Source organism: Ischnura elegans, chromosome 6 (genome assembly GCF_921293095.1).
Source record: "Ischnura elegans chromosome 6, ioIscEleg1.1, whole genome shotgun sequence".
Taxonomy (NCBI): Eukaryota; Metazoa; Arthropoda; class Insecta; order Odonata; family Coenagrionidae; genus Ischnura; species Ischnura elegans.
Genome location: NC_060251.1, coordinates 93435425 through 93457722, shown reverse-complemented (window position 1 = coordinate 93457722; position 22298 = coordinate 93435425). Strand labels below are relative to the sequence as shown.

The 22298-nt window shown below is 41.2% G+C and overlaps 1 protein-coding gene across 1 annotated transcript in view; it reads right to left on the bottom strand.

Moving 5' to 3' along the window:
• The window catches only part of LOC124161198, a 72317-nt gene that overhangs the window by 19856 nt on the left and 30163 nt on the right, over positions 1 to 22298 (bottom strand). The window contains exons 2-4 of the mRNA XM_046537446.1: positions 1800 to 3538; positions 1531 to 1706; positions 721 to 858 (exon numbers count right to left, since the gene is read on the bottom strand). Of these exons, the coding sequence (XP_046393402.1) occupies positions 721 to 858; positions 1531 to 1706; positions 1800 to 3534 (2049 nt within the window). The 5' untranslated portion in view covers positions 3535 to 3538. The remainder of the gene's footprint in view (positions 1 to 720; positions 859 to 1530; positions 1707 to 1799; positions 3539 to 22298) is intronic.

The window sequence follows — 22298 nt, the reverse complement described above, 5'->3', positions numbered from 1 at the left end:
CATTCTTCTGAATAGCATAAACTTTCATGCCACTTATGCGAAAGTCACAAGCCACAACTTAAATGTAGGAAATTTTGGTACATAACCCCTTTTCGTTGAAGCAAAGCCACAAATGCAATGCGTCCGTGCTGAAATTCCGTTTCTAAATCCACAAATAAATTGTGATTAGCGTTGAATAACGCCTCGGAGTATAGGTCTGAGAAAGATATGCAAATTTATTTGCCAACTCCATTGGGCCTTTTCTTTTGCTATTATTCATCTGATAATTATTAGCGAAGCGTATGAAAATAATTTTGCTTATGATCTTCTTAAACCGATACTCCGTGAAGTCATACAATATTAAAAAATTGAGGCCAAGACAAAGAAAGAAAAATCGTTTATGATGCACATAAAATAATTTGCATGCTATCAGTCTACGCAGAAGTTAAAAGGCTTTAATATTTGTGTTTCTTATTAAAAATAGAATGAGCGATCTTTGAGATATTGCGTCGTTCGATCTTGGATGATACAATTTTGCAACAGGCAGTAAGAGTTACTCAAATATCGAAATTCACCATTTTATTTTAGCAGTCATTGCGTCGGCGTTGGAGCGTGAAATGGTGTGGTGCAGTGGCGTACAAGTCTAGTTTAAATCATGTCTTCATATCGTATAAATCGATCAGTTGGAATAAATATTATTTCGAAAGAGTGCGTAAGGGACCAGTGGATATCGAGACTCACCCCATGCAGCTTGAAGTATAGGCCGCAAGCGTTGCAGACTGGATCCCCGCTGTTGTTTCGTCGCCACAAGGTCGTGTTGTTTGTGTTGCAGTTGGCACACGTGATGCCAGTTCGCCTGCAACCCGCCTGCTGCGAAGCCAAAAGCGCGAAGCATTCAACATTAGACACCTTGCCGACATACCTACGTCCTTAATTTCAAAGTAACCACTATGCTAAAGCAGCATGAATAACAAAACACATAAAATGCACCCAAAAAGATATTTCGACGTTCCAATTAACTCATGTATGGGGAGTAGAGTATTACAGTACCTAACGTAGCATCCGAAATAAGATATTCTGCTGACATACCGAGGAAGTATAATGAAAAATTTAATTCACTGGCAATATATACAGCCCAAAAATTTCGACTGGTCTTGGCAGTCACCAATAGGGAGGAGAATTTGGTTCCAGGAATTGTAAACATCTGGCGTCAGGCGTCTTGGCGAATTCACTATTTCCATTTAAGTATTTTTGGGGATATTGTAGTGTAAATGCCGATACAGGTGGGAAATATAGTCTCTAAAACGGAATTTTGAGTGACCTAGACGGTCAAGTTGAGAGAAGAGTATTGAACTAGGTTTCAGAAGTTAGAATTTATATTAGCTGAGAAGTTATCATTCTAATCCTGGCACTCCTATCCTGTGCACCCACAGCCAATATTAGTTTTTTAAATACTTTATGCTAGTGACTCCAAAACTTTCGTTACATAATTTCATCTCCCTATTTTCCCATTTAAATCTATCTTATGATAGAAAATGAAAATCTTCTTACCCCGGAGGACTTCTTTTGCTGCTGCCTCACTGGAGGTCGATTGACCCCGTTGATTTTGGTGTAGAGGCCGCAGGCATTGCAGAGGTAGTGGCCAGTTCCATCTCGACGCCAGAGAGGAGTAGTGCTAGCTCCACAGTTGACGCATTCCTTCCCGTCCATTATCACGTTCGAAGCATCTTAGAAATATAAAGGAAGACTTTTTTAAAAACCAATTTCGTACAATTGCACTAAAAATATAGGATTTTCTCGGATCGAAAAGAGATACCTACCGATTGTGTACGTTTCGTCCGACCAGTTTGAAGTTGACGGGTATGAAACAAATGCGGTGTCACCTGTACCGGCTGTCAAGGTCCTGAGTTCCATAGAGTCCATCGACGGACTTCCACCGGCACTGATACCGCCAGAAGCCCCACCAGTGGCTAGCAAGCTGTTGTATGCGTACTCTGAAGACATGGTGCCATTGCTCGTTGAAGGCCCGGGCCAATAATTCGGCTCCACTGCTACTTTGCCACTGGGATAGAATTGGAGAGAAGTAGCCATACCACCAGGCCCCCACAGAGTGGCCTGTTGTTGGCCCGACTGGGGACTGCTGTTGGTGACCAAAAGACTCTGGTGTCCGGAGAGCATCGGGCTCTGGTCGTACGCCGGGGGAGGTTGCTGGGACAGTACGTGGTGCGAGATCTGCTGGGGCTGCGTAGTGAGGAGTTGCAGCGTGGGTTGCTGGTTGTGCTGGTGGGATGAGCTGTAGCTGAGCGGTGGAGATTTGTTGGCGGAGGCGGTGAGCGTTGGATTGTTTTTAATGAACATGGGCGGGCTCTCGTCTCCCGCTGTCCCGGTGACACCCATATGTTTGAGGTACTGGTAACTTTGGAAAGGAGAATCTGCGCCAATCTGCTGGCTCATGGTGGGAGACGGAGAGGCCGAGGCTGGGTTCTGCAGGGCAAACTGTCCCTGAAGCGTGGTGATGGATCCCAGGTTGGTCGTGCTAGGTGGCGATGTGGATGGGCAATGGCTGGATCCAGCCACGGCGGCCATGTTTACGTTCTCGAGCGTGGTGTACGTCGACGACGGCGTGTTTATGGTCGCCTGATTCGAGGAAGAGAGCTGGACCATGCCCTTGAGTTCGCCGGATTCTGGATGATAGTTGAAGGGCACAATGTTCATCTTCTGTTGGTTGTAGTCGCTGATGGTGGACTGATGATGCTGCGATATGGTTTGACCTTGCTGGTGTTGTTGATGCTGATGGTGCTGGTTGTGGTGATGCTGATGGTGGTGCTCTATCGACTGCGCCGCGTGCATTCCGAGGTCGGTGATGACGTGGGTTTGGTAGTTCTCCATCCCTCCCATTGAGGTTGCAGGTCCGTAAGTTCCAAGCTCGCCACCGTTTTGCGCACCGTTCCCTTCGTCCGAATTCTGCACCACTCCCGACGGGCCGGGCGTGTATGCTCTCTGGACCTCGTCCCCGTTGCTGGTGGAAGAGTTCGCCACCGGGTACTGAATGTAGGCCGCTATCCTGGCATCTTCTGGACTCGCGTGGCCTTGCTGGTGGTGGTGCTGCATGTGGTACGTGTGGATAACGGCCGTGTCTTCGGAGGGCAGCGGGGTCATCCTGTTCTGCGGGGACATCTCTCGGGCCGAGGCCTCGCGCATGCCGGCGATGGCTGCGTTCGTCTCGTCCACTTGCTGCTGAGTCGGGACCACGACCACGTCGCCGGGGGACGAGCCGTTGGGGTCGGAATGTTGTTCATCGGGACTCTGGCCGCGCTGCTGTCCGGCGGGCGAGATCACGATGACCGCCTCCTCGACCGCCTTTGTAGCTGGCGTTGCGCTCCGGCTGTCTGAGTTGGCCGCCTCGCCGTCGCTGTCCGCGAAGATTTCTGGGTGGAATCCTCGGTTCCTGCGATTGCCCACGTGCATTATCACCGACCTCGCCTCCTCCTCGCCCTTGTCGTCATCCTCCTCACCGCCCTCCACACGCTTATTCTTCCAATTTCGGTCCTCCATGCTTCTGTGGGGTACAAAAAGAGATGGAGATGGGAAAAACACCACAGTAGACTGGTGTATTAATTTATAAAATATATCGAGTGCGAGTCGTTAGTTTGGGTGAATCATTCTTTGCTAATTTATCGGGATTAAATGAATTGCATCTTTGGGGATACATAGAAATAATCTAAGTCATCATCATAACAGGTGATTGTGTTCGTAGACAGGTTTCAACGGATGTGCAGTGGCGACTTGCCCATAAGGACTCTCGGACCCTCCAAAGATTTGAAAAATAAAAAAATGAATAGTCATTCAATTATTATTATACATCTAATTAACCAACGTTTTTTTCAGTCGCATACATCGAAAATGTGCAAAAATAGCGCGAGAAGTTCGTAGGGCGCTTGCCAGAACGTCCCAATCCATCCCCATGAAGTTATATGGAGAGTGGTAGTGGTGGGGGCTGCTTGTGCTATGACGCGTCGAAGCTTGTGCCTTATGGAAGTCTTGGGACGCCGTCCGAGCATGCGCAGAGCGACGTACTCTAGTGAGATGACATCGCCGCTACGGCTGGCGGCATTATAATCTGGCGTCTACTAGGTGCTGCAGAGTCGCAGAATACCTTCTTTTGGTTTAAATTTTATTACTATAAATATTTAAATTATATTTTTATTTTTAATTATAATTTATTTATAAAATATATTTTAAATAAAAAAAATTAATACCTAGATCACAAATTAAAAAATCACTAAAATACACAAAATATTCAAAAATTTTGACCCCCCGGTGAAGTGTGCCCCCCCCCCGAGCATTTGACTCACGAGCCGCCACTGCGGAAGTGTTGTCTTAACAGCACTCTGTCTGGACCTCTCTCTTCAAAAATGAATAATGAAGAAGTACGAAGGATTATAGGAGAAGAAAGAAGTATACCGATAGAAATTAAAAAAGATAAAGTGGCAAATTGGACAGGACATATTTCAAGGAGTGACTGAGTACAGAAGTTGATAATAGAAGAGAAAATAAAAGGGAAGAGAGGAAGAGGGAGGAGAAGACACGGAATGCGGACGGAAGGGCAGACCAAAAAGGAAGGAATCTCATTATCCCTCTTAAAATTGTATCGTATAAGCTTTGATATTTATGCGTTGTGTCTTCTTATAATAATTTCTTTGTGCGCCCTGAAGACGGAATTAATTAAATTCCGAAAAGTTGACAAAGAATGATTTTTAATCACCCAAACTGAACACCTACACTCGATATTTCCATTTCGATGTATAAATTAAGAGGTATTGGTATATTGCGCGGTAGTGTTCGTCTTTGTTCGGGGATACTGCGTCATTGGAATCATGATACTACAATGTAAAACCTGAATCACGGACCTTGACCATGCACAAATTTGAGGTCGTTTTCGCATTACAGCAATAAGTAAATGGCTAGCAATATGTATTGTGTGATACGGAGCTAATATGCTGGGAAGGCATCATCATAGCTAGCATGCAATTTTGATTTCGCTGTCGATTCTAATTGACGGCAATATTTTCTTCATGTCTCTATTCTGACAAGAATTTTGAATAGATTCATACAAACAGTTATAAGAAGCAACTTGAGAGGATCATACAGGGCCATATTTAAAAAAAACTGAAAATGTTGACATAAACCTCATTATATACTTGTGCAGGGGCGCCGACTTATAAAAAATATTGGGGGGGCCCATATTGGAGGTCTTGCCCCGGGAAGAGGTTAAATTGAATGTGTGTTGCAGCACCGAAAGACTACCATGATTCACACCACTTGATTCAGTTACCCTGCTCAACCTTATAATTATTTGTTTCAACACACATTGTTGAATTTATTTTAAAAGGTAACTTTCGTCAAACATGGGAAATAAAAATTAACAATATATTTTTGTGATTTCACATAACAACTTAATTATTTTATTGGATTAAAGAGGGGGCTCCGCCCCCCCAAACGAATCTTTGAGGGGGCTCGGGCCCCCTCAGGCCCCATGGAGTCGGCGCCACTGTGCTTGTGGAATTATGAAGTATGTTATAGAGCACCAAAATTTATGCAATTTCAACAAAATTGAACCTGATTATGACACAAGGAGAAAGCATCTGAACAACAGACCAAAGCACCGATGGAAAGCTTTGGAAATCTCCCTCCTTTCATATGGGAGTAAAAATCCACAACCGTTTGATAGGAAAACTCAATGCCTGTATCTTGGTAGTGACAAAGGACGTATTGTTATAGTATCTAAATTACTGCTTTTGAGTCCTAAAAAACAAATGTTTTCAACACCGTAAATCCCATAATTTTCCGGGGGCGGCCCCCCGACCCCCCCTTGCCCTGGCATGTTTTCCATACATCCCGAAACGGGGCCCGTAAGGGCCCCGAAATCTCCGGTAAAGCCCCCCATTTCAAAATCCTGGCTACGTCACTGGTCGCACGCATTAGATAATTGTGGAATAGTGCCACTACATTTCATTTCAATGATTGAAAATTTTCCCCACTTAACGGAGAAACTAATGAATTAGTTTCCGTGTTTCACGCCAAAGAGACCTGGTCTTGCTCCTGTTCAGGGGCGCAGCTAGGAATTAAGGCTAGGGGGGGGTTTTAGGAGCAACTAATACTTACGGGTGTGGGGGTATTGCATACCCACCAGGGTAAACAGGAGTTGTGGGGGCCCTCCTCCAGAAAAATTTGAAGAATAATGGTTCAAATTGGCGAGTTTTACGGCTTTCTGAGGGATATTTGATGAATCCTAACACTATTCTACAAGTAATACTAATCAAAATAAGTAAAATGGATTAAACTTGAACATTTCTCTGAGCTCTGGGGGGGGGGGTGTTATCCCCCAAACCCCCCCCCCCCCTCGCTGCGCCACTGCTCCTGTTTGCGTGCAATGGTGTTTCACCCATCTCATAGGAGAGCTCTTCCCCCCACCCTCGCCTCCTCCTTCCTCTCACAATCTGGCAACACCGCCTCGTTCCAATGTTTGATCAACTTCCCCCCCCCCCCCCCCCCCCCCCGCCTCCTTCTTACCTTCCCCCACCTCTCCATTCTATACAGTGCGTCACAAAAGCCAGAGAGACGGTCGGCCACGCAATTCCTACTCGGGAATACCTACCTCGCCGAAAAGAGATGCTGAAACACCTCCATTTTCGATAGCTGAACGAGTTGGAAAAATCAGTTCCTTTGGAAGATTTTTTTTAGATTATTTTCTTTTAATTTATGAACACTGCCCCGAAAACAATACATTTAACCCATTAATACCCAGCGTTGCGTTAACGCAACATTATTGAATCCTAATTCTCAAAACAAGTTTCTACTTCAGAATAATTTTTTCTTCGATTTACTGACTTTTTTTAAGTATCTCTAGTTCTAATTTTGTCATTTCGACCAACATTTTCATTTATATAATTTTATTTCTATGACTGATGGCGTTTGGCATAAAAATCGATGCGCACAACGAGACGCTCTAGGAAAATGACATGCCCCAGCATGTCCGTTAAGGCAGAATGGGGAATTTCCTCCAAAGGAATACTGATAACGTCCGGCGAAGATGTCGATGTGAAAATCAAGATAAAAAAATGAAAGAAGTAACCTAAGTTTTAAAGAATTACTTTTTTAAATTTATTTACAGGAGTTTTCCCAGCGTTGCGTATACGCAGCATTGTGAAAATCATATAATATGATTAATATAATATTTTTCCAAAAATTCATCTACGGTCTCCTGGCATCTTCCACGAGTATCTTCTTCGCAGGGGATTTTTGAATAAAGTGTTGGCAACCACTAGCCTGTGCTCCGTGCAGAATTCAAGTAGCCTTTCTCCTCTTTCATTTCGGTTACCCAACCTATAACAATACCCAACAACAAAGGTATTATAAACGAATTTCGCTATAAATACTGATTAATGCATATCCTAAAAATTCGTAAATTTAATGTACCAATAGGGAATGTTTTACGTAGACATTCGTTCCGAGTTTTCTCCTACTGAAATATGTACGTGGAAGATGATAACCTCACTCTTCTCGGAAAAGCTCATTTGGCTATGATATAGTGCCGTTTTGCTGAAAACCCTCAAAATAACCGTAGAACTTCGTTTAAAAGTTGTACAGGCATTGCAAAATGAAAGGAATACATTGATGAACTGACATTTAATGCAACAGAAGCAATTAAATAAATTAAAATTGCACTGGCAACAATAAACTGACCGCAAAAGTACGCCGGGATGGGCTGCCTTTGGGGAAAAGGGTCGAGGATTATATTTGCTCAGTTGCCGCGGAAAGGGTCCTGGACCCCGCTAGGAAAGGTCATTAAGGGGAGGAAGCGACTACCTGGTCAGTCCCAAGCCGAAAAAAAACTCCGTACGGGGCGAAAAAGAAAATCTCAAACCCTTCGTAGAGCCAAAAGCAACTTACCGCGAATGAGCTCGGCGCGAAAAGGTTAATTTGGCCAAAGTAAAACGGAAAATACGAAACAACCGAAGTTAAAAGCCCCGAATACAGTCTGCGGAATAATGGGTTAAGGCTGGTAACATCGTGCCGTGTCCAGCTCAATTTTTATTTATTTTATATAACTTTATTTATCTCATTTCGTTCGTTATTTTTGTTTTTATTGCATTTATATAAGTGTTAATATATGTCTTCCTTGGTTGATGTTTTAGATTGTTTATTGTTTGTTTGAAAGAACGTTGATATGTGTTGCTGATAAAAAAGGGATTGTTAAAAAGAAAGTTTAACTTAGCAGACGTGTAATAAAGAAGGTCAATGCCAATTGAGATTTCAAGGAAGTTTACATCATTAGAGGCATTCCGACGTCACCGGCCTTAACGATGGTGGAATCCAACGAATAACAACAATGGTCGATCACAAAAAACCAACGCCCTGTTAACCTATCCAGGCGGACTCGAACCCGCGATCTTCGGGTTGGCAGGCGAGGAATTTACCCCGCAACCGCCGGGGCCGGCAAATAGGGTGGTTTCCTATTATTTTTTCATTGCCTAAATCGAAAGATTATTACTCCTGGAGTACGTATTTCACGCTTTTAGATTTTTAAATGACGATATCTATTTTTCGCGATTAAATGAAAAGTGAACATTTTCAAGCGCGCGAAAACGCGACGGGTAAGTATGAATGCCGGGAAAGCTCCGTGTGACGTCGTTCTGGTTCCCGCTGCCGCAATTAAGGTGACCTTGGGGCGAGGCTCTGAGCGCTGATACGACACAGGATGCTAGCAGGTAGCAGATTACCATGCTAGCTGGTAGCGCTTGTTATAAATGTTATAAAGACTGGTTACATCAAACAAAAAAGATACCTTTTGCAATCTCGTTCATTCACTCGTAAATTTCAATAGAAATTTATTTTTAAAAATAAAAGAGCGCCCAAAATATCTACCTGAATGAAAATACGATTAAAAAAAATGCTTTGAATAAAATAGTATTCTTTTAAGTCTTCCAACGTGCTTACTTGGTGGGCAAGCCTATTTTTTACCTAGGAAAACGAGTTATGAAAGGCCGTCTTGTGCAGTCTGTGACGTTTGACGTTTGAGGAAATTATCCGTCCTCACGGAGCCCATTGTTTCCTAATCATGGGATACTTATCTCCTTTTTGTTCGCGCTCTTGATTTTTTTTCGCGGACTCTATCAACGGCTCATCGCTTCTTTATTTTAGGAGATAGGATCGTCTAATGCGTGGTGCAACGAGATTAACGTCAGGGCTCTAGGTGCATTTAAAAAAATATGACCAAGGCACTTGCTCATAGCGTTCAGTTTCTGCAGGTATAAGCATTCGGCTTGGTCGATGCTCCCATTCGCAAGTTATGAAAATTGTGAGTAAAGGGGAATTGATCTACATGTGTATAGGAATTTTGCTTTCATTAACCCATAATGACGCGACACAATGCGTGATTCTTCAAAGAAAAAAGCTACGGGCGTGCAAACAGCGTTACCCAGATGTTAAGCGAATAGGGTGGTTTTCTATTATTTTTTATTGCCTAAATCGAAAGATTTTATTACTCCTGGAGTACGTATTTTACGCTTTTAGATTTTTAAATGACGATATCTATTTTTCGCGATTTAATGAAAAGTGAAAATTATCAAGCGCGCGAAAAAAAAGCGACGGCTAAATATGAATGCCGGGAAAACTCCGTGTGACGTCGTTGTGGTTCCCGCTGCCGCAAGTGAGGTGACATTGGGGCGAGGCTTTGAGCGCTGATACAACGCAAGATTCTAGCTGGTAGCAGAGTACCGTGCGAGCTGGTAGCGCTAGGCTTAAATAAGGATTATTAATACCTTATCATAAGAAGGAAACTTTCCAACCATAGGCTGTTATAATAGGTGATTATTAAGACATGTTTCCCTGAGCTCTGTGCCTCAGGCATGCATTGGTAATCTCAGACGATGTAAAACTCCTATCTCCTCGTATAGAAACTAGGTCCCAGTGACGTCACGTGAAGTGGAATCGCATGGGCGCCAATTTGGCCTTTTTCAAATGAGGTTAAAATTAACCGTTGCCATTCGTAGTAAACCGGTATTTCTGAAACCAAGTAATTTGTATATTATGAATACACTAATGGTGGGGAACGGATCGCAATCAATGCCTTTCGTTTCCTTTGATGAAGTAAACTACCATATTAGGCTGGGAGCCTCTGGAGACTCGGAGGCTGCGCGCTAGGCTTAGATTGCTTGAAAAATGGAGAATAGATATCTTTAAGAGGGATACGGGGAACATAATCTTATAGCCTTACTGAATTTCCGACAGAGAGAAATATTTTTCCGGATGGATTGATATGGGAATTCGTTTTTCCCCGAGCCATATAGGACTGTAATAAATGTTAGCGGTAATTTTGTGTAATTGATTTTTATATGTGAACGGCTGGCGTCCTAACACCCTTGCCATACATCTTTTTAGGCGGTTTCCGGGTTGTATGTAGATAACTTTTATTGCTAAGTTTTTTCTATGAACCACCCAATCCTAATCTATATTTATTGCTAATTTGTTCTATGAACTAATTTAACTGTTAATAAAACTGAAACTGTTCAAAGCGGTGAATCTACTTTTTCATTAATCTTGATCTTAATTTTCAGCTAATTTTTTCTACGAACCACCTTAAGTCGAGGGGCAAATTTTTTGTTGATCCTAATCTGCATTTATCGTTAATTTTCTCTGTGAACCACCATGGGCGTACCCAGCGAGGGGCAGCTGACCCCCCTAGAAGCAAAAATAGCAAAGGTCTTTAAGGTCAATAATACTTTTTCAAGCAAATAATTTTAAAAACAAATAACGAGCCGTTACAGTTTCCTTAAAATAATGATTTCATTCACCTTTTGCATGCTTAAATATTACCTACTGCTTAAACAACCATTGCTTTTCCCCCCCCTTGTTTTGATCCTGGGTACGCCCCTGTGAACCACCCTGAGTTATTCGATAATCATTACTTATATTTAGGGATGCCGACTTACAAAAAATATTGGGGGAGCCGAAACCGGGGATCTTTCCCCGGGAAATTCAATAAGTAGTGAGTTTTAAGTTTTTTAAGCATTTCAGAAGAGTCATATGATCAACATTAGAACCCTGATAACTCGAATCTCGATATCTGGATACTCCGGGGAATATCGACAAGCCTGACACATTTTTTCCTCACACACATAACGAATTTTTGAGCGGACTCGGGCCCCCTCGGGCCCCATGGAGTCGGCGCCGCTGTTAATATTGATATCTATTTTTGTAATGTGAACCAATTTTTACTCATCACTGCTCGGTAGCCCCCCCCCCCTCTCCGTTAAGTCCGTTGGACGCCATAATCGTGCGTGGCCGTGAAGTGTTTGTCAAGATGGCCGCCCCTTCTCAGAGCGCTGAGGATTGGTGAGGCAATCTTGATCGATGCGGGAATGGCGGAGGGGCTGTTTGATTTGCGGGGAGAGGCATGGGGGGGATAAGGGGAGGAGTTATGCGAGGAGGCAGACCGCTCCCTCCCCACAATGGCAGTCGACGGAAACGGAGGGGTCGATGTTGTCGAGGGGTTGGGGAAAGAGGAGAGGGGAGAGTAGGGGAAAGAGGAGAATCATGACTGGGATGAGTGGTGTGCCGCGTCGCGACGCGAAGGTAGGAATTACTCTGCCAGTGGCGTAACAATGGGGGGGGGGATGAGGGGATGTCTCCCCCTCAAAGCCTCAGAGAAATCAAAAAATTATTTGAAACTCTTGTCTGCATTTGATATACAGGGTGTCCCATTTATCTTGACCACCCGAAATAACTTTTGGTCCAGATGTAAATTCAAAAATGTGTCAAGCAAATGTTCATTAGCCGTCAGGGGGACATTAATCAGCATGATTGCCTTCCTTGTAAGTTTGTAATTTACAAAGATATGAACAGTGGTATGTCTTTTTTAAATGGCACCCTATATTTTTTATTCGGCAATGCATTTCCTCTCCTATAACTCCTCCTGTTCATATCTAACAAAGCTACAAGGAAAGCAATCATGCTGATTAATGTCCCCTTACGGCTAATGAGCATTTGCTTGACACATTTTTGAATTTTCATCTGGACAAAAAGTTATTTCGGGTGGTCAAGATAAATGGGACATCCTGTATAATAACTGCCTCTGCTTAGAGTTAAATTTTAACTGCCATAATGATGTGAAATGAATTTTCAGGCATGTTATTTTTCAAAATTTTTCCTGAACTCCTCGTTTCCTGGGTAGCTCCCATTAACCCCACTCATCCCCCTTAAAACCCTCACATCCTCCCCCCCTCCAAAGCCGATTCTTAGGGGTAGAGGTGGTGGGGAAAGAGGGGAGGGGAGAGTGGGGGAGAGAGGAGAATCATGGCTGGGATGAGTGCACTCAGCACTGCGCCAATGCGCCACTGTACGCTGCCGTATATCCAATTGTTGGGACGGAATATCTAAAGAGGCAATTGAAATCCGTTTGGAAAACCGGTATTTCAGTAGTTACAGACACCGGTTACGTGCGTATAAGGGCCAACTTTACACGGGGAACGCGGGTATAAGAGGCCAATTGTACAATCTGACGTGTGTACGAAGGCTCAGTCAAAAAGTCGCGTCGTCCAAAACGGTGATTTGCTATAGAGAGCATTTTAGAATGCACGATGCCACTCCACGTTACGTCACAGGGATCCAGATGCTATAGGAGAAGTGAGGAGTTTTACATCGTCTGAGATTACCAATGCATGCATGAGGCACAGAGCTCAGGGAAACATCTCTTAACAATCACCTATTAAAATTGCTCATGGTCGGAAATTTTCCTCCGTTTGATAGAGTATTAATATAATCCTTATTTAAGCCAAGCGCATGCATCCGATAGCGACATAGTTTTTAAGCAGCTTGAAGATCAGCATTCAGTTTAATTTCATAATAATATAATAATCATTTGAAATAAGCAGCAAAAGGAAAATGAACAACAACAATGCAGAGCATACAGATATGATTATACAGCGATGATACAGTCAATGAGACTGGGCTATTTAGGAATAAGAATAATTTTTTCCTGAATTTTCCAAGGGATGACGAGTCTTTCATTAATTTAGGAAGGTTTTTCCATGCTCGTGGGGCGTCAACGGTAAATGATTTTTTCAAAGTTGTGGACCGGCAATGTGACGATTGTATGTAGTTGGATTCAGCTCTAGTAATAGCATCAGGCAATGTTATTCTCTTGGGAAAGAGGTCAATGATGACTCTGGTTCATTATTTTCAAATAAGCAGTACATGGAAATTTAAAACAGGCCCAAAGGCGTACCCAGCGGGGGGCAGGAGGGGGCAACTGCCTCCCCCTGGAAGCGAAAATAAGTTAAGTTCAAAACGAAAGTTATAAACAAATTTTCTTTTAAAGACATAAGAAATGGAACTAAAATAAAAATCATTATTGTTTCCAAGCAAATAATAATAATAATTTGGACTAATAAAACGTGATAATGGTAACGTGATAATTGGAATAATAAAGCAGTGATAATTTTCTTAAAAATTTGGTTTCATTAACCTTTTTTTGTGCAAAAAAGTTACTACTTGAACGACCACGGCTTGCCTCCCCCCTTGTTTTGATCCTGGGTACGCCCATGAACAGGCCAATTGCAATTTATTTCCTACGTACTTCTTGCATTAATCACACGATCTCTCTATTTGAAATTCAAATTAGGCTGTAAACGAGAAAATAAACAAATGGCGGCTCGATTTGGTTCGTGATGAATTACGATCCCTGGCGTTCCTCGCTTCGGTTGAGCCCCCTGTCGCTTTCAGTGAGGATTGAGCCGACGGAAAGAATTCTCTTATCTCTTCCGTCATGGCAACCACAAGGGAAACATAAAACCGTTCTTATTCGTAGGTTGGTTGTCACAGGAATCAATAACTCGCACGGAAGGGTACATATTGCTATCAGGATTAAGGGTATTGGCTCAATCCCAACCTACTTTAATCACAGTTGTTTTAATTAAGCATTTACGCCCTATGATACACATGCTTGTCTTCATAATTTTTCTGAGCATAATTCTTTAAATAAACAACACTTATGTTAACTACGTACTTCTAAAAATTTCCCACCCTAAGGACGATTCAATCCATATGCGACGCTCATGTGCTTCTGCTCCATGTTTTCGTGGAAGAGACAGTTATTAGGTTTTTTTCACGTCCATTCCAACGGATTTTTATTCGTGACTCCATCACTTGAAATTTCCAAAGTGACCGTGGGGAATCATGCAAATTTGAATGCCATCTCAAATAATTCGGATGAGATTGCGACTTAATAAAGAGAACTTAAAACTAGATAAAAATGAATATCTAGAGATTTCGAGCGTGATGGAATAATAGCCATGCAAAAATTTACTTGAAAGAAATAAGCATCATCCCGTAATAAAGGTATATATTGATAATTTTTAGTGCATTTGAAAATGGAGAATTGAACTGTTTTTAGCATTTTCAGCTACATCGACATATCTTCGGGATCTTTTACTTGTAATGGATACATTTTAAAAAGTAATTTTTACCTGTAATCTACTCCAAAGCCCGTGGGAGTAATTAGTCATGCAATCGTTACATAGTACTTATAACCAATCGCTAATTTTACGCAATCGTTACATTTTTGCACCAAAAGTGAAAATTTGAATTTCACTCGCGCTGTTTGAAAAGGCCGTTTTACACGGAGGACGGAATTGCGCAGGTTAGAACTGCATTAATTTCTGAAATGGCGTGGAATTGCGCGAATGCATGAACGAAATTAGAACAGGGGCTATTTTGCCATCTCACGTCCGCGCATTCTCGCATGTGTTCTAGCAATTCATCGCTTTACACGTCGCAATTTTGTCTGCGCCTTCGTACACACGTCAGATTCTGCAAGTACGTGTCCCCTTGTAAAACGGCCTAAAGGTAGTTGAAGCGAAATAAACCTCATCCACATGGGTAGAATTTTAGCGGAACATATTTATTTATTCCTAGATCAAGTGCCTTAATCAACCAGTTTTATGCAATAGTATCAAATGAAGCGTTGAAAGGTGGTAAGTCAGAAAAAAATCTAAATTTCGTTTTTTCATGTAGAAGGTAGTACATGTACATGCCAATGACATGGATAAGGTAGATAGTCAATGGGTATAATATATTAGTTGCTGCGATTGACGAAGTTTGTACACTAATATTAGCTTCACACTGCTGGCAAACCTCTTTCTTTCATCTGCTGTAAAGTTCACGTATAGTGACTTACTACCTTTTCCATTCCAACGCTTCAAATAATAATTAAAAGACTGGTTTCCATGTAGGTACTCCAAATAAACTAAGCAATCCAGCATTACCGCTATTTAGTACCAAACCATCATTTAATATTTGAGAAACTATTGATAGCAATTGCATCGTGCACAGAAGCAAAATAAATGGCAAATAATTGTAAACGTATTGATTAATTTTTCAAAAGTAATTTGTAATTTCAATTAATTACAAATTCGATTGTGAATTATAATTTTAAGGATTGAATATTTATAATAATTTTCCCATCACTGATTGCGACTTAATAGAGGTTACTCAGGACCTAATAAGTGGCAAGGAGTAATGTGAGATTTTGGATGTAATGAGTAATAACGCACGCATACCTTCTGTGGGACAAATGAGCACTTATGCTGGTAAATAAGGTATATTTTGGTTATTTTTTAGTGCAGTCAGGAAAAATAGAGTAACAATTTTTGGCACATTACCTGTGGATGAGGTCAATATACCTTTAACTGCCTTTCGATCAGGGCGCGTGGGATTCAAAGTTTCACTTCTGATTAATAAAATTATTACTTTTCTCGTACGAGTTTTGGAGTGGATTAAATGTTAAAAATTACTATTTATACCATAATGTATCAAATTACATGTAAAAATTACCAAATACGTAATCGTTAAGAGTAATTCAATTAACTTAACTTCGTTATAATCACTTAACTAATCGCAATCACATTCGAATTATTTCAGATGAGAAATTTTTCAGCATTCCATGATTTTATTTGCATTTACAAGGGTGGACCCGAATACAACCGGGCAGAAATCACTGCGAGCCATGGCTATTAATTCAGCCTCTCTATGTCAGAATGCAAAACGGCGTGGCTTTAGACGGTTGTAGCCAACCCCTGTGGCATTTTTCGTTCGAAGAGTTTTCCCACCTCTTCAGTTTTGGAAATGGATGATATTCGAGAGCAACGAGCAGCTTTGAAATATTGTTTGCTTTTTGGTAAAATTGTTTCGGACGCGGTTTATATGTTGTCTACAACTTGCAAAGAACACGCCTTGAAAAGACCTCATGTGTGCGAGTTTTGATGTTATTCCGGAGGTGAAAATAAAATCGAAGGCGGCGCTGGAAGGGATCTGTAAGGACGAGTGCTTAAGGTGTTTTGGACAGTGGAAAAAACGTTTGAACCAATGTATTAGTGTTGATGAGGAGTACTACGATGGTGAATAACGTTTGAAACACACACAAATAAATTCTGATTTTTTTTCAAATGTCGTTCAGTGATTTTTGGGTCCCCCCTCAAGTGGAGTGCCATCTTCAAGGAACGACGATAGAGAAAGAAAGTGTAGAATTTAGTTTAAGATAATACTCTCCATGTTTTGGGAAACTATTTGACGGAAATAAGCATGTATCTGATTGCGTACATGATAGATGGGTCATTGGTTTGGTTAAGCGGATTACTTCACTCACTCTCCCTCTCCGGAAGTAACTATGGCGATAATCGACGCGATAATATGAATGCGATAGTCGATTGTTTGCCCTCCATTAACATATCTATAGTGTCGGTCGGTTGAATGAGGCAAGCACTCGAGAGGGTTCGTGCGATTGTGGAAAATGGCCCTTTAATGCTCATACGATCACTCTCACTTCTCCAGCAAAGAGATTACGCCCCCAGCTATGTACCTACTGGGTCCGGTTCGTTAGAACGTGGATTATAGGAAAAATAGATAATTAAACCCGTTCAAAGTTATCTATAATTGGTCAGTGAAATAACTAACCTCTCTCTCTTTCTCTGCACTGCCCCTGTGATGCTTCATTTCATTTTTTTTATTTAAAAAACCGGCATTTACTCCCCACAAAAAGTACAATAAAACTCGATTATAACGAATTTCAGAGGACTATCGTTCTATTTTGTTTTAAACGGTATGCGATCCCAAATCCCCCTATTTCCGGTCGAGTACTTTAGCCAATCAAGCTACCGAGGCATCATTCTCCCCTGTGGGAATTTGAGGAAAATGTTTCCGGTTTAGTCCGGTATGTGCATATTGAAGGAATACGATAATGATGTCATCCCGGCGGGATGCTCTCATCTGTATGTCATAAATATAAAATATTTCGTCCGCCTAAAACTTAAGAAATCAATTCAATTATATGGTGACGAGCGTGCAGCGCCCGCTCCCAGCGGGCTTCCCCCGCTCTTTTCAGTGCAGGTCCATAGAGGGATAGGCGCGTTTCTAATTTTAAAATGTAGAAAAAAGGCAGGGTCTTATGTACAAGGACCTCTTTAAACACAACATTGGAAGTAATTACACTATCCTCTGTTAAACGGACATGATGACTCATACTTACGTATCAACAGGAGACTTTAATGTGTAATCAGCTGCATTTTGATAAAAGTTATTTAAAGAATGCGAGATATTGTTGTAAATGAACAAATGTATCAGTTTGTGCGCCGTTAACGTCAGGAATATTTACCGGCTTTTGTTTTTTGTTTTTTTTTTAATTATTATTTAAAAACCAATTTTAGGAAACAATAGCAATATTTAGGAAGTAAGATATGCCGTCGCATGTTCTCTGATAAATTCTGTGCATTTTGGTACCTCATTTGTAGAGTTTGGTTGCGTATAAGTTGAGAAAAAGGTATCTATACAGTAGAAATAATATAGAAGATTTAGGAAGAATGACTCTGAGCGTATACAGTAGCCATTTTATCGCGAGACACATGAGATATTTCTGCTCAATTTAAATTGACGGATAACGTCATCCTATCGAGATGACATCATTTTTCCTGAGTAATCTCTTTACTTAGTTTTCCATCAAGCGTTCAATCAGTCTGCGTGTATGAAAGAAATTTATTTAATAATTCTGTAGAGTTTTTAGTGAAAATTTTATCCTAAAAATGAAACCAATAGCGAACACCTACGTTGTAAAAGGACCGCATTATACGGATAATGACAAACTCAACTATCCCTTCCCAAGATATTCCCAGGAAAATTCTATTCATTCAAGAAAAAGTTAAGACACCTCCATAACGACAATGAGTTGGACACCAACTCTGATAGATATAAATTTTGTGTTTGGCTAAAATCCAATTCTAAAACTCTCCTATACTAATGTTTGTTCAGTAAAATATTCCTAAGAAATATCACTATTTTCAAGTGCGCTGTTTATTTATAATAATGACTGTGATATTTTCTACTATTTAAATCAATACTTATAATATGCATAATGCTTAAGAAAAATTTATTACATATTTATGAAAACTTGTGATGTCCAATATACGTAATATGCCTTCCGAAACCTTTACCGCTTGGAGCAGGAGACCAAACCAAAAACAAGGTCGAAGGGCTGCGAACTTCAACAGTGCCGTAAAACGACCCTTGTCATCAGGCCTTTAAATAGGCATGGGGGCTATGGAATGGAACTTGGGAGGCTCGTGCCTAGAAAGAGAGTTTGTTTGTCAAGAAAAGAAGTACGTTTCCCTAAGTTTTGGTACACGATGTAAGACCATTCTCCGTAGTAGTATGTGGAATGCACTCAGAGGAAGAAGCCTTTCAGTATACCTCTTGCAGAGCCCAGCGATTTCATAATAAGTGCCATTCGTAGCAATATTTTTTTAAGTAATTTTACTTACTGGTGACTATATTCTATCACTATTATATCTATTATCCCTACAGAAAGGTCAATTTGGCCATATCGCATCCACACGCTTGCCGCGTCGCCGCACTCATCGCCGCCGCCGCGCCGCGCCGGCGAGAACCAGAGTCGACCGCACACTCGCAAAATCGATGTAAAATTCGGGGTTGCAAGTTGGAGCAGGAATTTACTCTAGATTCACAATGTAGAGGCTTCATAGAACGACCTGGTATTAGTCACTTGGCGGAAGTATCTACTATTTCTCAAAGTTTAAGTATGTAAAAATTGGCGGAAAACAGGGTCCGTCATTTTGTTATATATCTGTGGTTAATGATGAAAAAAATCTTTGAAAATCTTCCAGATGGAAGAAAAAGAAGTGTTAATTAAGATGGCATAACATTTAATTAATGAAACTATTCATGAAACCACTGCACGAGGATAAAGTTGGATATTTTCAGGAAAAATCGAGGGTGGTCGTTTTTCGCTAAATTTGTTCAACTTTAACCTCAAACATATTGTTAGCGAGAAGACACAGGAAAAAAATCTGAAAAGTTATGCACAATTTATTTGAGAATATTTATGCGAAGTTTCAACTTCCTAGGTTAAAAAAAATCGTTGTTGAGATTTTGGCCAGCTTTTTTCGATTTCAGCCCTCTGTGCAGTGTGGTGAAACTCGCTTTGCTAATCTGACGTTAATAAGTGGGAATTACGAAGTTTTTCATAAATTCAATCGTGAATGCGATGTGATAAATATCATTGTACATGAGGCATTTTCCTTATTAATGTTAGGACATGCATTTTGGCCGAACAAAAACTTTTAAGTCTAACAGCGTTGGTGTCTGACGCATTGAGACACGAATTGAAAGAGCCTAACTTTTTCTCGGGTGATTAGATAGCGGGAAAATATTATAATTGCAGCGATGGAATAAATTCAACGGTGTCGGACGAGATGTTGTGGAACATGGTGCCAGGATTAGTAGAGAAAAAAAATTGTAATGCCCACTCTGACTTTTAATTGAGACCAACTCGTTTCAACACTAGGTGCTGCGTCGTCATCAGGTGCAATGAAATATGATTCGATGCTTTCCCGGCGAATTATGTGGGTTAACTGTACTCGGGATTCCTACCGGGTTAATTCTTTCATAACGGCCAACGTTTCAAGCTCCGTCTCGGCGCTCATCATCAGGGCTGAATGTTCTCATTAACATTCAGCTTTGATGATGAGCTTGGCCCGAGCCGTTATGAAAGAAGTAACCCGGAGGGAATCCCGAGTACAGTTTACCCACATCAGGTGGACTAGTTTTTAAAACTTAGAAATTTTCTTAAATAGTTGCAAACATGAGTGCTTCATCTCATATTAACGTACTTTGGTGTAAAAATGTTAACGTGTTCCACCATATCACGTCTGATACCGTTGAATCTGCAGAAAAATTTCTCGGGTTTTCCACCGGTTGATGTTTTCCTTGTCTCCCGACGTTTCGAGCAGAGACTTGCTGTTTATCCTTAGGGGATCTTCTGAGGATGAGAAGATGCCCTAAGTTAAACACCAAGTTGCTGCTCGAAACGTCGGGAGACATGGAAAACATCAACCGATGGAAAACCCGAGAAACTTTTCTGCAGCTGATAACCCGGGAAAACCTAAGATCATAAACTGTTGAATCTATTCGTTACGCCAGCATGTCACAATAGGCGAAACTGTAATACAGATTCTCCATCAGATTCCGTGTAGCCGGGCTGAACAAATTTTTCAACAGCTGTTGCCTGGCCCATGGGCTTAGACCAAAGCACGTGCCTATCAGATGCATTAACACACCGGCGGCCGTGTATGTAGTACAAGCAGCCAATAAGATATGGATCCAAAGGAAGGTCATGCACTCCTCATCCAAACCTCATACCCATTCTTACACTATATACAAAGTAAAATTCTACGTTTTAAAAACCAGTGAACCTGATGATGACGTAGTAGAGTTGAAACGCGTTGTACTGAATAAAGAGTCTACTTAGTTTTGAAGTTAGCAGAGATTTGCGCTGTTTACAACAACTCCGTTAAATTTAGTGGTATAAACAATTTGTTTTCGGAAAACTGCTAATAATAGATGTGACTTCTTTATATCAAAATTGCAAGTTATAAAAACAAAAACCACGGGAATGCCAAGCGCTCAAAGCTGGGCAACTTGATTTTACGAACAAAAAAAGGGGTACTTTTTTGAGAAAAAATGAAGTACAGGAAATACTATTGAGCCGAAGATTTTTTAAAGTACATGATACAACGTAGAAATTAATTCTCTTTTGTATGCTTTTCGTTGCATTGAAATTGATTGCTTCGTTTGGACACTAGAGGTCCTCAAACTCGGGTATCTTGCTTTCTTTTACAGACAGTAAGTGGGCATTGATCGAGTTCGTCATTCCCTGCATTTAGCGGTTTTTTCACAAAGTAGTTGTTTGCAGTTTGTTAAATTTTAGCATAAGTTTCAACTTAAAACTTGAGAAACCTTTTTAATTATTTAATTTCGCACACTCAGATTGTTTGAGTGATCAATGGGAAGCAGTGGAAAGAGATCACTCAGGCATAATGATGTCATCCTGACTGGATGATCTCATGATGATGTCATGAATATCCAATATTTCCACCACCTCAAGCCTTAACCAATCAATTCCATTGCATGGTACGTTAAGGAAGAAGGAATCTGAGCGTTCACTGTAGCCATTTGATCGCGAGACATTGAGATATTTCTGCACAATTTCTCGATTGCGTTATATAAGAAACATAAATTTCAGGGTTGATCATTGTATTTGGGGCTTGATCTACCGCCACTTCTTTCCGACGATTACATAATATATTCTTCATTATTGTGTACATCTGATCGATACTCAGAGCTTGAATAATGGAAGTAAATACGCTGTGATAAAAAGTATCCGGACACCAGGCTGAAAAATCCTACAAAAGTTCGTGTCGCCCTACATCGGTAATGCTGGTATTCAACACGGTGTTGGCCCACACTTAGCCTTGATGACAGCTTCCACTGTCGCAGGATCGTATTGAAATATGCAGTCGCCATTCCCGAATGGTTTTCGACATTGGAAGCACAACGGTTGATAAAACATCAATGAAGGCGTGTGCTGAGATAGTTCGAGGCAAAACAACACGAGGAGCTAGCCCCCTCCATGAAAAACACGACCACACCATCAGGGGCGCAGCTAGGAATTAAGGCTGGTGGGGGGTGCAACTAATACTGGGGTGTGTGGGGGTATGGAATACCCACCAGGATAAGCGGCCGGTTCGAGATTAATAAATTGCGGAATGTTAAGATAAATGGTTCAAAATGGTGATTTTTACGGCTTTCTGAGGGATATTTCATTAACCCTTATACTATTATATTAGTAATATCAATCCAATTAAGTAAAATGGATTAAACTTAAAAATTTCTCTGAGCTCTGGGGGGGGGTT